The sequence below is a fragment of the Neurospora hispaniola genome (assembly GCF_033458365.1).
Source record: "Neurospora hispaniola strain FGSC 10403 chromosome Unknown B0T23scaffold_4, whole genome shotgun sequence".
Lineage (NCBI taxonomy): Eukaryota > Fungi > Ascomycota > Sordariomycetes > Sordariales > Sordariaceae > Neurospora > Neurospora hispaniola.
This window is the reverse complement of record NW_026944409.1, coordinates 3,287,302-3,302,747: the sequence shown is the minus strand read 5'-3', so window position 1 is coordinate 3,302,747 and position 15,446 is coordinate 3,287,302. Positions and strand designations below refer to the sequence as shown.

Below are 15,446 nucleotides of genomic sequence, written 5' to 3'. Positions count from 1 at the left end.
ATGTATGTGTTCCTGTTGCGCCTCCCCACCCCCCTCTCCCCCTTCCCCTTCCCCCTGTTGGGCTCCCCGCTTTGGCCATCTCCCTCCCCCGCCTCTCCGTGTTTTTCCCCGCCACTTTCATCGTCGTTTCCTTCTGGTCTGGGGCCCCGGGTGCCCGGACTTTTAGATCGATGGCAGTTTATTGGAGAGTACACTATGTACACCAATGAATGAAGCCAATGAAATGAAAAAGAGTGTGTTATCTTGAGTTTCAACAACTGATGCAATGTACGCATCAGGCCATTATCCCCATCACTTTTTCATGCTTGGAGTACAGTAATAAACGAACGATGTCACCACCGGCCGGGTGGGTGCGGTGCTCGGGTTTCCGGGAGGTTGGGTACATAGTCCTTCCTGGTAGTATGTACATAGTACACTGCATACGTATCTCTTCACGTGGTCCTTCACAAAGGGTGTGTAGCTTAGCTTAAAAGCCCAAATGGGGAGGGTGTGGTTAGGGCAGGGCAGGGCAGGGCAGGGCAGGGCAGGGCAGGGCAACGACATAAAGGGAAAGACACCCACAGCGGGGAGAGTGCTCCAGAGGCTAGAGGCTAGAGCCCAAAGTCCAGGGCAAGGGCAAGGGCAAGGGCAGGGCAGGGCAGATAGTGTTGCTTTAGGGTAGGTTTAGGGCAGGGTAGGCTTGAACCCTTAGTTGGGAATATTATCAGATTGGGATTTAAATAGTATAGGAAACGTGTCACATGAAGATCATATTTGGATATTGGAAGTGATTCTAGCAAAGAGTGGCTTGTTTGGTTGGTTGACCGGGAAAAAAATATGGCGTAGAATCAGATGTTCGGCGTTCACAACCCTCTTCTACCCCATCATGTATCGACAATGTTGGGACATCGACGACGAGCTTCTTCGCCCTTTGTCATGGTGCAAGTGGTTCAAGTTGTGTTGTACTGCGTAGTGTACTTACTGTACACCTCTGCCGGCATGTGAGTCGTTAACGTGGTACCGCCAGCCACCCTTGCAATATTCGGGGACCTGGAGGTGTGCAAAGCAGTCATCTTTGGTTCGAAGAAGAAAGTTATCGCCACTTTACAGTTCATGCTAATCTTCAAATGCCGGCAGAGGTTCAGAGGACAGGAACTCAAGCAACTGCCGAACCAAGCCAGCTGTGCTTGTCTATCACGTCAATTCAACTGCCGTCGCCTCTCACTCAGCTCACATATCCAATTGTTTTCCAGAAGTGAAGGTTAGCCAAGAGCTTCTTCTTCTTCAGTTGCTTGGCTTCTTTTCATAGTGTGTATAAAATGAAGGGGGTGGCGAGAAAAGAGAATGAATGATTATGGGTTTGTGGTAGTCCAGTCCAGTCCAGTGCAGTCCAGTCAATCATATGCATGAAGCCCTGGTCCTGGTTACCGTAACCGACGTGGTAGTCCCGGCCATTTTGAGCCTCATAGGTCGCAGCCCAAATTGGACTCTACCAGTACGCTACATACCTTTGCATTGTCCACTTCATCGGCGTTCGTGCTCCCCACGACTAGTGACGGATCGGCTTTGGGGGATTGAAGTGCGATAGCTTGTCAATAGCTCGTCTCACGTTTCTTCACTCCTCATGGCATGTGTTCATCCTTTTGGTTTTTTTTTCTTTTTTTTTTTTTTTGCCTTTTCGGGGTTGAGTCTAGAGTCTAGATCGGGCTCTACTCGTCTGGGCTAGAAACGCCTTCTAGACCCATTTCTCGCAGCAATGGGTGTACGCAGTACATCGGTTTGCTAGCGATTTGTATGACTAGCCAGGTATACCCTTCCTGTGTGAATCAATTCGCATCTGTAATTCAATGCGCAACAGTCACAGCCAAGGGGGGTGACAGATGAATCGAGCCTACACGAGTAGTGCCGAAGCAAATCTATTCTGGGGTGAAGGTGGAGGTTTGCTATCGGATTCTTGACGGTCCGTGAGATGCAACAGTACGGCCGTCTACCCAAATGTGAAATTGTTGCTCGGGGTGGGTTCTTTGTTATTTCTCGGTGTGAACAATCATTGGTGCCCTGCCCGGCGGCTTGTGGCTGATCACGAAATTCGACCGAGAACGGATGCCACGAGACCCATATAGTACACTACTGACGATGTTCACCGTTTGAAATTCTCGAGGCCCTGATGCGCTGAGCTACACAAAGTCGTACTGTAGTGTAGCCGATACAAGACCCCCCCTGCATGGATATAAAAGGGCACCTCGTGAATTGGGCGATCTCTGGGGGTGGCAAATTCTTCAGTGTACTCTCAAGGTGGCGGTCTGTACGAAAAATGGGCATTTTATACATTTTGATACCCTAGATTTCTGTGGTACCACTAGCTCCCTTGGCTGTAGTGGACATGGAACAGTTGACGGACGGACGACGCGCGACGGGTCGTGGGCGGGCGGGCGGATGGCGGGGACCCTTAAGGTACCTTTAAGCCATGAATCTAGGAACGTCCTTGCTTCTGCCTTCAAATTTTATGCGCCGTGCAATCCCCCGGGTCCGCTCTGTGGTTGGATTGGTGGCAGCTAAACCCTACAATCAGCTCCGGGCGGGTGCTGGTCTCGAGACCGGGCCCGGTGTGGGCGACGATACGTAACCCGGAGGACGGAGATTAGGGTTTCGGCGACCGCATGAAGGCACGAGAAATGTGTCCACCTCACCTCCGAGATCATAACGTAAAGGGGTCGGCAACGGGCCGATATGTACGTGATATCTTCAAGGGACGAGGGCTTGTGAGACACGGCAGCTTGGCGACGGCGTTGTTCGTGATTTGTACATGACTATCGAGGGAGGGGTTCGTCAAGCAAAGGGGTCCGAAATACTATATTAGTATGACCACCACCCCATATCAAGCGAAGAGCAGAATGCCTTGAATCCAAGGCCTACATTGTATCCTCGCTCGATGGTCATGATGGCTTCGTATCGTCGATATTGACTCTGAATATTTTTGTTGTGTATGTGCGTGCGCGGGTGCGTGCGCGGAGCGGTCGTGGATTGAGCATCCAGATTTCCGTGTCCGGCATTGTCCCTGCCGAACCGTTCTCACCTCCGGGTCCGGGCTGGACTGGTCCTCCACTCGGATGGCCTGATCCACAATCCGCTTTGACAAATCGAAAAAGAGATGGTCTTTTATCTCCGAAAGACTTGCCGAATCTCCTTCGGATTTGACGGCCATCTTCGATGCTGTTGGCCGAGCCTGGCAAAGTTTGGCACGTCCCGCAGCCTCGAGTCACAGCCCGTCGAGTGTCGATGTCGTTTGCAAGCACGACACCACCCGCATCGCTATCAGCGCCTAGAGGTCACGGCGGATCGACAAGTCAAGGTATCCTAGCTGATAGACCAGCTCTTTTCGGCATTATCCGCACACGCGCGTGCAGTTTCAATCGGCGATCCAGTGACAGGTGTCGGGGTCGAGTGGGGATAGCTTCACTTTTCGTCTCACTTTGTCTTTGGTCGCTGGCCATTTGATGTCACCCAAAAAATCTTGACAGAAGAATTGCTCCTCCTCGGTGCCCCTTCACATTGCGGCTGACATAAATCACCGCTACTTCATCAACCTGATGCCTGGATATCGACCCTCGTCGGTCAGCAAGTTCATCGTGGTTCGACGTGGCTCGTTCACTGGTCGTTTGCAGATCCGTCAAGCATCGCCTCCTTAACAACCCCATTCTCCAGCTTTTACTCCAGGAAAATCAGAAAAACCGGAGATCACGGAGACAGAGCCCACGGGGCAAAGGAGCGGAAATAACACGAGTCTGTGGAGGTTGGACGTTTGAAATCGGAGTAGTCTCCGGATTGCCCAAACCATACACCCGACAGTGCCGCACTTCCTGTCCCCATGCTCGCAACGCAATTGGGTGATCGCCTTTGTTTAGCCCCTATAATTACCCCTGAAACACCCTGTTTGCCGTGTGTGCAATGTAAACATCGACGTCGCATGCGTGTCATGGCATCGTAGCCAGCGACTCCCTCCAACCTCCAAATCCCTCCCCATCTGTCGTCACTCCGGCGCATTGTCGGTGGCATGGCGCACGTGTGATAACACCTACCACACTATGATGGTTTGTCAACGTTCCGTTCCGTTCGTCGATGTGTCCCGATGGCCAATTGGCAACGAACATTCCGCATTCGCACTGAACAGTTGCGATTTGCGCAGCGCGCGTCAAGTGCGCCTGTCAATTGGATTTTCTCCGTTTCCATTTCACAGGTTTGTGGATCGGCATCCACCGTGCCACCCAAGCCAGACCAAACCAGATCCGGCATGCTGGAACCCTAGCTTGGCGCCAAAAACCAGATGGTAACCTAGTCGTAGCCTCGGAGACGAAGAGGTTCTCACGGCCCTGAGCCCTAGCATGGCCGCCCTTGCCGCTCGCGAGCCCTAGCACGATAGGCTTGTGGGGCATAAAAATGCGGCATGTGTACATATGTATTTCCCCATACGTAAGGAAGCTTTTCAACATCGTGGACCCTGCCGCCGCTGATATCCCGTTGTAAGCCCACGGCCGGGCGCTCAGATTGTAGTGTAGGGGTAACGGTTGTGCACTGTCACCAATCGGTAAGATCACAGGAAGAAAAGATGCGGACGAGGGATGCGGCAATCCGTCAACTGGTCAGCCATATCAGATGAAAAATGTGGTTGTGGTGGTGGGGTCAAGACTGCCGAATGAGCCAAACCCCTAGCTGCGCAAGCTCGAACCCTGGCAGTATGTACATATCCTTCATTGTTAGCATCGATCCACCTTTCGACGTCATCAAGACATGCTCTCTTCTTAGTGTAGCCCGATAGCCCCACATCAGCGCTACGCTGTTACCCACTCTCCTCTGGGGCTCTGAAGAACTTCACCACAGCGCTGTAGTAACAACAACAAACAGCGCTATGTGTACTCGCTAGGCTCAATGAATGCTTGGCCGAGTTTGCTCACCTCGAACTCCACTGTTCTTCACCGTGCCAAGCCAGAGTTAGGGCTAGGTGCCCGAGGCCCACTTTCTTCATTACCCCTACGCTGTTTGGTGCAATCTAGCTGTCGATCCCGAGTCACGATTGCGATGCCAACGAGTGGAAACCGCCAACAAAAGCTTTGTCGTGGATACAGTGGGGGGGGACATTAGGACAAAACTCGGTCTTGCTCGGTAGGTAGCTCGGATGGGTCGTGTCGAACGAAACGCGAAGCTATTCCTGCAATTTTGGCGACTGCAGCCCATCCACTCCTTTACATGGGCAGAAACACGCTGAGTCGCCAAGGTTAGTCATCCACTTTGTGTGTTGGCCTCCTCTTGGTGAGCAATGTTAGAGCAGTTCCGATGACGCTGATGGCGGGACGATGATGACGGCGACGGTGACATGCTTCTGTGGCCGAAGCGATAAATTGGCCATGAAAGGAAAGAGAAACCCCCAACCCCTTGTAAATGATATAAGGAATGAGACTTGATCAACGCGTAACATGTCTGCCCGTAACTCCTGTAAAAAATAAAATAAAATAAAAATACCACGCAGAAGGTCCATTCGTAGTGTCGGAGGGCACACATGCTGTGATTTAGCATGATGTACTTGACGTTTGGACTGACCAAGGAGCATCGCATTTCGCTGGATGTTATTGCGAAAGTGAGATGGCCTGACCATGAATGCATAAATGGAAAATGGTATATGTGATAAAGATGATATAGCAAAAATCCTTCCAACTTTTTGTTTTCGCTCTCTTATTTTATAGTGCCGCCAACTCCAGTGCCATATATGCGATGCCTTCGTACCCAAACAAGACAAAATCGAGCCTTGATGAAACTGGTAGAGACAAATAGTCAAATAAATCGTCGCGTTCGTGCCATTTCAATACCCAAAAGAAACAGGAAAGGAAAAGAAGATACCACAAGAACAACTCCCTGCTGCGCCGACATAAATAAAACTACCATCACCACCTCCATGTTGGAGCATATGTTGGTCCTTTGGATACTGAACAGGCCTCATTGGACCATGATATCGTACCGATGGGACCGACTATAAATGTGGAAGAATTGGTATTTCAGACTAAGAACGGGGCATGGGTATCCGAGAAAGGCAAGAAACATCGCTTTGTTGGTGTAACTTGAAATCAGATCTCGTCATGATGAGCCATCCCAAAGCGGGTGGACAGTGCCATCGGCTGGGGCGGGGTCTTGGAGGGCCAAACCGCCGTAATGAGTGATCCAGAAAGCCGGATCATCCTCGAGGGGAAAGTTGCTGAAATCGGGTAAGTTACTCGTCAAGAGATTGGAATCATCACTGCCAAGTGACGAGTTGTTTGCCAAAAACTTGGCACCGGCCTTCATCATCTTGAACTCTTCAAAGTCAAGGAAAGGGTCAGCAGCACCGTAGAGGTTGGGCTGGGGCTGACCATACCCAAATCCGCTGCCGGACGTAGCGGCACAGAAACCAGATGTAGTCTCCCAGTCATCAAGAGCTGGCAAAAAGTCCTCGACTTCAGACATGTCGCCCGAGGTGGATGTGTTGGTGGTCAAGGTGGAAAGCGACTCAGATCCGTAGTAATCGAAGGAGCCGTAGCTTTGCGCCTGGTCATAGCTGGACGGAGCAAAGTCCACCGACTTGTTGCCCAAGTCGAGACCCTCGTAGTGGCTCCAATCAACAGAGGTAGCGCTCAAACCGGCGCTGAACAGGGGCTGATCATTGTCGGAGAGACTGCCAAAGAAGTCTGCGCTGTTGGGGACATATGGGGTGTACTTGATGCTGGAAAGATCCAAAGGAGGGAGCTGTCCGTTGAGCTGGGCAAACGTCGAAGAGCCCGTCATAAGTGGCGAGGCGGACTCGGACTGTGCTCCACGCTGCATGGCAAGGCCACTGCCGCTGACGTCCAAGTTATCGACGGAGCGAGCTCCCAGGCTTGAGGTGGTGCTATGCATGGAGTTACCCCTGCTGAGCGTGTAAGGACCGCACTTCTGCGAGGGCTTGGTATGCTTGTACGTGGGCTTGTGATGGCCGTTGGCGTCGAAAGAGAGCATGGCATCCGAGTTGGTTGTGTTAGCCCTGCGCCTGCTGCGGGAAGCGGACTTTGAGCAGCTTCGCGATACGGAAGAGCAGCTTTTGTCCGAGTCAGACTCGGGGACGGTCTCGAGCTGAGGATGCTCCTTCTTATGGCAGCAGGTACAGCGACCGCCATGGTTGCAACAGCAGCTTTCTGCAAGTAGACGATATGAGAGTCAGACAAAGCACAGCCTCATCAACCCGGCACAGCGAAGACTGGATGCTCACCCTTGTGACCCTCGACCGTTACTTGCAAGTGAATACACTTGCTCGTCTTTTCACCGCAGTCGCACTTGACGTGCGAGGCGCGATACTTGCGCATGGACCGACAGTGCTGACATTGCGAAACCGGCCGCCCCTTTTTGTTGATGTGCTGGAGTGGACGATCTGCAGCCGCACCGCGCAAAATTAGCACAATTCCCCACGTAAAAGAACCGATATCAAGACGATTGGATAGACACCGCCAAGCCAATTGCATGAGCTGCACCTTCGTTGACCAGAAATGGCCCTCCTTCTCCTCAATGCTTCTCTCGGTCCCATTGTCTCACGATGTCCTAATCCGAGTGCCCACGGTGTCCACGGTTGCTCACGGTTCAGCGATCTGGGGGCTTCAGAAAAGGCAGGTTGTCTCGCCTTGGAACCAGGTTCCAGCACCACCCAAAACCTACTCTCCCGCCCTTGCCTTTCAAGCCGACCTTCCAGTGCAGTGCAGTGCAGTATGGATCAAGTGGTAGGACTAGCGGAATGTAATGCGAACTCGGCAATATGGAGTTACTCACCGTGGTGTTGGCAGTTGCTCACACGATGACCCCTCACACAGGCCTCGCAAGCCCACTTTTCACCGTTGATGAGCATGGTCGTTGAAGCTTTCGGATGTGATGTTAAAGGTGATGCTGGCGATCGGACCTCAGACTTCAGGCCTCGAGAATGCTGGATCTAGCAATGGGAACTAGGGTGGGTTGGAATATCTAGAAATCGCTGACGTGGTGCGGTGACGCTGCTGCGGGATCGGAGCTTGGTTCCTAGCACAAGAACCCTATTGCCAAACTTTTTTTTCTTCTTCCTCAAAACTGGTTATGTGACTGGTGGCGGGATCACGGGCCAGTACTTTCGCGTCCTGTATCTGCGACTCGACTCCCTGGACTTATTGCGCTGGAGCTGGGACTCGGAACTGTATGTTTGTCGGTGTTTTGCTGCTCAGGGGCAACGCGTGCAGACTCGATCGAAGCTATCGATGGTAAGGTACGGTTGCAGGCGGTTGATGTACCTCTAGGTGCGGTCGAGACTCCCGGGTAATGTGCCCTCTATGATTGGGGTGGTCCAGTGCACTGATGTAAGCCTTCGCTTCAGGGGGTGGACACCTGGTAAAAAAAATGTCTAGAGTGGGAAAAACAAAGATGTCGAAATACGCAAACTCTCAAATGCTCATGCCCGTGCGTGCGGGTATATAGGTCGACGGGAAACAGGTGGCAATGAGACCAAAAAAAAAGAGTTGGGAAAGCAAAAGTGCCGATGACTCCGGTGAACAAAGCCGCCCTCGCAACAAGCATATAAAGATGGCAGACAGGACCAGGCAATGTGGGCTTGAAGTGGAGATTTGGCCAAAGTTCGTGTGTAAGTCGCGGGCGCGAGAGCGACGGTGGGCGGCGACGGTAAGCTAGTACGGTGGGCGGAAAGGTTGGTGACGAGGCCCTGGCTGTGGTGGCTCTTGGGACGGGGCCTGGGGGGTTGCTAGACCGGGGACTCCAACGACCAACGGGGACCGACTGGAAATTGGCGGGCGTAAGTGGGGCTCGCAGAACATGGGACACCACTGCTTGCCTGCAATCTTGCTGCAACCTCACGGGATGGTGTCGGGAAGGCTTGCCTTGTACTCCGGGCCTGGGGGGGGTAGGATCTCGGCTGAGCTGCACTGTTGGGAATCCAACCTGGAGACTAACCCGGAGACTGGAGTCGGGGTGGGGTGAAGATTGCTGACTGTATTCGCGTAGTAAGATAGACGTACGGTATCTATCAATGTAATTTTCCCAGCTCAAGATCTCCGGGTCGGCGGCTCGGCAGTGACAGCTTGTCTGGCTGAAGACTTGCTCGAGTGGACGTTCCAGTCGATCGAGATATTGCGGCAGCCGGGCGACGGGGTCAAGCACATTTCCTGGTTTCCAGACAAGATCAAGCTAGGTAGGTCTGTACGTCGGAGAGGTGTCTTAACCGCCAAGGTGAGGTGAGGAGGGACGCCGCTCTCATTGGGACAAGCAAAGGGGCAAAGAGAAGGACGTGAGAGTAGAAAAGAGATGAGCTAGTAAGGCGCCATATCCCATGGTCGGCGGCCGACGGGCAAGAGGGTGGTCCGGTCTTTTTAAGGTCTCCCTGTCCCCTCCAACACCCGCCATGAGGATATGGGGGGCTCGGGGAATGCCACTTTTACCTAGAAAAAGGCATGGGCCACGGCGGGATAGGTAGGAGCGGCCGAAGAGAGATCATGATAAATGGATACCTCGAGCTGCCAACTCGCCGTCCAGGGCCTGCTTCCCGTGCTGCTGATGAACCATCCATCACTCACTGCGTGCAGTCACTGGCAGACTGGCACTGCATCCCGTTGTCCATTTGTGGGCATTGGGGGATGGGCGTCCGCCTGGGGTGGGCTATGGTCGTAATAAGGCTAGCAATTATGTTGCAGAACATGGGAGACAGGATGGAACAGATCAAAGCCGGAATGATCATTGAGCAATTGGAAGAAAGCAAGACCCCAAGCCGGGAACACCAGGCGAGCCCGGGGTGCAGTGACGAAATGGGAGCTGCCAGATCGGGATGCTGAGGGAGCAGGTGCAGTCCGGTGCCCGGTGTGGTGGGCGGGTTTCGTTGAACCTTTGACCGCAGCTGCACAGATTGCAGAGGAAGTCGCAGTGACTCTGGTGCTCGCATGAGGCACAAAGCTCCGGGCTCAAGGTACCTACCTATGAATAATGTACCCAGGTTGCAGAGGTACCTAAGCTTCAACTCCATCCTAGGTGGCCTATGGTGTCCTGCCTGTTGGGGAGGGGGGTCAGGTTAGTTGTAGGCAAAGTCGGCATCGCGTTGCAACCTAGAGGTACTACACGGAGCCCCAAATGGTACCGTAGGCATGGGAGGTTGCCCCGGCGGATGAATTTACACTGCACGCTTCAAGGCACGAGCTCCCGTCTGTCAGTGAGATATCACCTGTAAGTCTATTACAAGACAATTCTTCTCGATAGACGGGGGGAGGAGTAGCGGGAGACACATAACTCTAACAAGAGCTGAAGGCAATATAAGCGGCGACATAGGAAAGAACCGGGCTGGAAAGACCGAGACGAGAAGGGCCTTTGGGATGTCCTTGAGACAAGGCAATCACAACCTCGAGCCTTCGTTGTATCCGTCATGACCCAGCATCAGGAAGTGTCGGGCATTCCTCCTGTGAACGCTGTTGGCAGGCGCCATGTGGCAGGTTCGGAGCAGAGCGGGATGGAAACCGCAAGCCCTGGCAGCCATTTCCTGAATTCAGCATCATTAATGTCGCCTGCCATCCGTGCTTCATCCCACCCCATTCTGGTCTCATGCAACCTGTCTTGATTGGACCCCTATTCGTGTCTTGCTATCAGTCGCATTCTACGCAGCTTGACCCCGAATTCGATGTTAGGGGTTTCCACAGATCGGTGATGAGGTGAGCGTGGGGAACCTGGATTACTACACCACCTCACAGAAGTCGAAACGTTGCTTCCTCTCATGCTAGTGTACTGTCGGCCCTAGCTGGTTCAGTCTTTCTGAAGCTGAGGGCGATGATGAGATGGTTCGAAGGTAAGGTAGCCTTGGCAGGTACGATGAACCCCAAACTCGGCTCCTTCCTGACTCGGGACACTCTTTGTGAGGAAATGGAAGGAGGGCCGAAGTGCACGTGTAGAGGTAATGACGGGAGCAAGCCTATGGAGGAAAGAATACCCGGATGTACCGCAGTATAGTGGACGATAGTGGTTGATACTTCCACTTCTATCTCCGGTCGTCGCCGGGTGCCCAGGGCAGGCATCTTAGTGGGTACTATGGAGATGTGTTCTGAGTCGTTCCACTGTTCCCCGTGCTCTGCCCGGCCCCATTTTGCACTGCAAGCCATCGATTCGCATCGACGGAAGCGACCTTGTCATCACGCAATGAAACAGGTTCCATCAACAACAGAAGCACTCGCTTAAAATCTTACTTTGTTGCGCACCTCCCACGACAAGCGCGCCCACTCAGCCTTCCCATCCGGGCTCTTCCAGGGCACCCGGCCTTTTCCATCGTCACTTTCAATTACGGGCTTGTTGCATCGATCCTCCCCACGTCCGGCCTCCCCCTGTGGTCTTTGCTACAAGAGAAAGCCACCCTGCCTCCCTGCTTACCGAGGCAGTGAGACATCAGGCAACATGGACAACATGAAAGCCTCGAGTCCCTCTGCCTTTACGTTTGCCGTAACCGCTCGGTCGCGTATCCGAGAGAGCGCAAAGAAGGCTGGCGAGAATGATTGCAGCTTAAATGAGCACATGCATCAACGAAACCGCCGAATTGGGCCCGTCTTTTAACCTGGTCTTGTATAAGGTAACTGGCTACGCTAGGCCTGTAACCAATTACCCTGGGGTGTCCTCCTCCTCGCTTGCCCAATTCCACGCTAAAGAATCCCTACTCTCCTTTGGGCCCAACAACGGCCCATGCTGGCTGATCGGATTAGAGCAATCCAAACCAACACCTCCTCCACAACGCACATCCCACAACCTTAACGGTATCGACGGGCAGCTCTGCAAGTCCATTGGTGGGGCCATCGCCGAATCTCCGCCGCTCACAACTTGAAGTATCCACAACATCATCTGGCCTCGGAATGTCTCACTGTGTAATATCTGTGTTTGAAGAGACCAAGATCCATACCTGGATGACTTGGCGGGTTTGAGTCCCAAGTCGTTCGTTTGCCAGAAAGATATTCGTCTGTACGGTCCGGGTGAAGCATCTGGTCTTGTAGAAAGGGACACCCCAGCCTTTTGACAATGACCAACAGGCGGTGCTGAAGCATACGACATATCCCACGTTTTCAGGACTTTCATGATACTCTCACGAATTGTCTTACTCAAGCAGGTCGAAGAGGAGAGGGCCGACATACAATTTGCGGATACAGGTTGGATCCCTGGCAACAGCCGGACCGCGCTGCAGCGGTCGCTAATGTACGTGCAACTCCACCATCTTACTGTAGAGGTAGCAAGTATATCGACATCAAGCGAAACCAACCACACAAATTGGAACTTCTGCGACCGATCAAGGCAGAGCCTAACGATACCTCTTAAGGAACACCGTACAAGGGTTTCCGTATTTTTATCAGGCATCCCCGATACCTCGGCCCGGTTGCAGCATAAAACACAACCACAACCTTACGGATCCCAAGCTTCTTAATGGTCATCCAGGGGGTTGACAGATTCCATACGACCTGACACAGGTCCATGATACAGCCTCATCATTTCTTTGCCGCCCGCTACGGGTTAATGAGAAAGCTGCATGTTAGGGTGCCTAAATACGCTAGATGGTCTCCACCAAGCCGCATCAAAAGGGGCCGACTTCTCCAGAGTCCCCCAGATCGGCAACAACAGGGGTATCGACCACCATGCTGACAAAATTCGCCGGGACATGGCCGACTGTAGTGTAGAACACACCGCGGATGGAACGAAGAGAATCAACTTGAAAATCGGACAAACAAACGTGGACCATTTCAGTCTTGAGGTAACAAGAACTCCGTTCTCATGGTCGCAAAGGTTTGCGGGTGCACCTTGCATTCTGTTTTCATGTTGTCTCGAAGTTGCTACTCTTAGAAGGAGGTCATGCAGAAGCCCTGTGCAAATACGTAATCCATGATTTGTCGGGTCAGTCCGCCTTCTCCTAAAGCAGTTTTACCGGCCAGCCGGCTCACACCTCACATTCGCCCAAGAAGTAGCCAAGGCGAATGCGGATTTATCCTCCTAATTCACTTCAATCGTCCTACTATCCACTCGGTCCTTGCTGATGACAAGCTGGGGATTTTCCTACCGTCTCTAGTCAGCTCAGCTCCTACATCACGAGTCTGTCCATCTGGGTTCGTTGAACCACTGCCGGTGCTCGCTGTTTCACTGCCCTCATGAAGGATCAAGTGTCACACGGCGCATCAGTAATTGACAGTCGAGTAGTACTCGCCAGGCTCAACCTTGTTTTTTTCTTGGTACAAATGCCAGCATCATCTAGACATCATGTGAAATGTCAGACTTCACCGACCGCCTGACCTCAGATTGATGGAAGCAGTAAAATGACATATCACGTCTCATGGAGGATTCGTTTATAACGGTTTACAGGTTCGACACAGAGGACACGCTTCGGGTCCAAAGTGGGCTCGGCAGCAGCGTGTTTCGATAGGAACGATCGTGCCGAGATGACCTTCTGACACTATGCAAACCTTACATAGTTCTAATATGCCATTCCCGGGGGTCCAAAACCATGTATGCTTCTTCCGCATCGGACTGTCGGAAGTGCCAAATATGCTGTATCTGTTGATGTTGCTTCGTCTGTGTTGCTGTCTGAGTGAGCACAGGTTGAAAGTGCTGTACGCGTTTGACAAGGTAAGTGTGTACCCTTTATTGCTGGGCAGTGTCATCTCACTGATATGCTATATAGGATGCCAGAAATTGGACGGGTGATCACAAGGCAATCGGGTTGTGCAACCAACCGGCTGATACACTGTCGTTTTCTGCAATTGTTCTAGAAGAACCGGTCCCCATCCCATACTCCGCACTCTCTCCAAGCCATATGCTTTCGTTTTCGGGGTTCACAAGTTCGAGGCGATGCGGAGAGGACAAATGATGGGAGGACGGCAAGATTCGATACACATGTGCCATTTCCGTTCTATTTAGCCAGATGACAGATCAGAGTGTGCCTATGACCCCTCGGCGAGCTCAGGTTCACACCCTCGTCGGCGCTTGTCGACCCGACGCCTCACATCGAGCCTTGACGAAGAAGCCAAGGCCGAAGTTGTTGATGTCGTTGCTGCAATGATCTACCCAGATTTTCAAGGGTTCGTCTCGGCTTACCGGGTCAAAGGGAGCGGGGAGAGCTCTCGTCTCCTCTTCTGCACCCTCTCCCGATTCAAACACGAAACCTTCAGACACCACTCCATGATGAACCACAAGGGGACAAGAGAGGAAAACCAAAAGGGGCTCCTGCGGCAAGCTTCTGAACTGATTTGTCGGTCGACACCTTCATGGTGGTTGGCCCTCAAGATGACGTTATTCTCATTCTTCGAAGCATGACGTGCACGCTAGAGACGGCTGCAGCGGACAAAGAGTATTAGTAGGAGTTCAATTCCAAAATCAATGGCTTCTTCTCTGTCTTATCACTGGCCAGCCATGATGCCGTGATGGAGGTGGTGGCATCACGGTGGAAATCCCAAGTTCATGTCGTGGTTGGAGAAGAGTGGGGTAAGGGAACAGAAGCTCGAGCCCGGGCCACCATCCACATGTATTTACGGTGGAGCCCGCGTTCATCAAAGCTTCCCTCAACAGAGCCTAGCGGCACTGCGACAGGCCACTTGTGCCTCTCTTCACCACCTTTGCGTCCATTTTCCATCCACCTGAATTTTCACCCCTCATAAAACCCCCACGTTTGACAACAACTCAATTTTCCTCCCCGCAACCAAATCAGTCTTGTCGATTTTCTTTCAATTTCTTTGCCTATCTCTTCCTCCCTCTGCCAACCCCACGACGCCAATCAATCGATCCCGATCATGAACTTGATCATGCTGCTGCTTTCTTGACGATTGCATCGCAGAATATTTTCATGTCTTGCAGTGGTGCTACCACGGGATTGGCAAGCTACACCGGCCCTCCGGCCTCGCCGTCTACCGAGACACGCAAGCCGCAAGCGACAAAAAGTTGCACGACCATGAGCTAAGCCGCTTGGCTCATTGATTCCCTCTCGCTTTCCCTCTTCCTTTCTACGTCCTCTTTTTCATTATGGCAGAGTGCAACACCAGGTTCGGGCCATGCGCGGCGTTCACCAAAGTTCATTTAGCTCTCTCCTGCCTCGTCCTCCCCCAAGCCTTGTGACAGACTGCTGGCGATTATCCGTCAAGCCCTGTTCGTAGCTCGTTATAGCTGAGCGAGGCGCAGGAAGATTGAAGGGGGCAGGCTGAAAGGAGATGTCGAGGTGAGCTGCTGCTGCAGGGACGGCTTGGCTCAGCATCACACAGGTTCATGAGAGCCCCCTCGAGAGCTCCCGAACATGACATCGCACCTCCACGTTAGGACACCTCATCACCTTTTGCAAGGCGCGATGCGGCGAGGGCCGTCAACGCGCTTTGGTACTCCCATCCTTCCCATTCTTTTCCATTCCCCCATCCATCAGCGCGGCTGCGATCATTGACGGTGTTATTGCA

At 52.7% G+C, this 15,446-nt stretch overlaps 3 protein-coding genes across 3 annotated transcripts; 1 reads left to right on the top strand and 2 right to left on the bottom strand.

Annotated features, from left to right (window-relative positions):
• Window positions 1-5,871: 5,871 nt before the first annotated feature.
• On the bottom strand, window positions 5,872-8,184 carry B0T23DRAFT_150216 (uncharacterized protein). Its single transcript, XM_062832522.1, has 3 exons — window positions 7,801-8,184; window positions 7,250-7,408; window positions 5,872-7,175 (listed from the first exon to the last, which is right to left on the bottom strand). The coding sequence occupies exons 1-3, from the start codon at window positions 7,874-7,876 to the stop codon at window positions 6,106-6,108; spliced, it is 1,305 nt and encodes a 434-aa protein (XP_062693268.1). The 5' UTR covers window positions 7,877-8,184; the 3' UTR covers window positions 5,872-6,105.
• Window positions 8,185-11,494: 3,310 nt separating this feature from the next.
• Window positions 11,495-12,267, bottom strand: B0T23DRAFT_150198 (uncharacterized protein; the record flags this gene model as incomplete). The annotated part of the gene is made up of 1 exon (XM_062832521.1): window positions 11,495-12,267. A coding segment is annotated over one exon (633 nt), but the record flags the coding sequence as incomplete, so codon positions are not given.
• Window positions 12,268-13,501: 1,234 nt separating this feature from the next.
• Window positions 13,502-13,970, top strand: B0T23DRAFT_150189 (uncharacterized protein). Its single transcript, XM_062832520.1, has 2 exons — window positions 13,502-13,635; window positions 13,691-13,970. Exons 1-2 carry the CDS (start codon window positions 13,555-13,557, stop codon window positions 13,874-13,876), a joined length of 267 nt encoding a protein of 88 aa, XP_062693266.1. The 5' UTR covers window positions 13,502-13,554; the 3' UTR covers window positions 13,877-13,970.
• The last annotated feature ends 1,476 nt before the right edge of the window (window positions 13,971-15,446 follow it).

Coding starts and splice junctions, on each gene's coding strand:
- B0T23DRAFT_150216 (XM_062832522.1), bottom strand. CDS start 7,876: ATGCTCATCAACGGTGAAAAGTGGGCTTGCGAGGCCTGTGTGAGGGGT. Junction 7,409..7,800: donor GAGCAACTGCCAACACCACG/GTGAGTAACTCC, acceptor GTGCGGCTGCAG/ATCGTCCACTCCAGCACATC. Junction 7,176..7,249: donor AACGGTCGAGGGTCACAAGG/GTGAGCATCCAG, acceptor GTCTACTTGCAG/AAAGCTGCTGTTGCAACCAT.
- B0T23DRAFT_150189 (XM_062832520.1), top strand. CDS start 13,555: ATGCTGTATCTGTTGATGTTGCTTCGTCTGTGTTGCTGTCTGAGTGAG. Junction 13,636..13,690: donor TGCTGTACGCGTTTGACAAG/GTAAGTGTGTAC, acceptor TATGCTATATAG/GATGCCAGAAATTGGACGGG.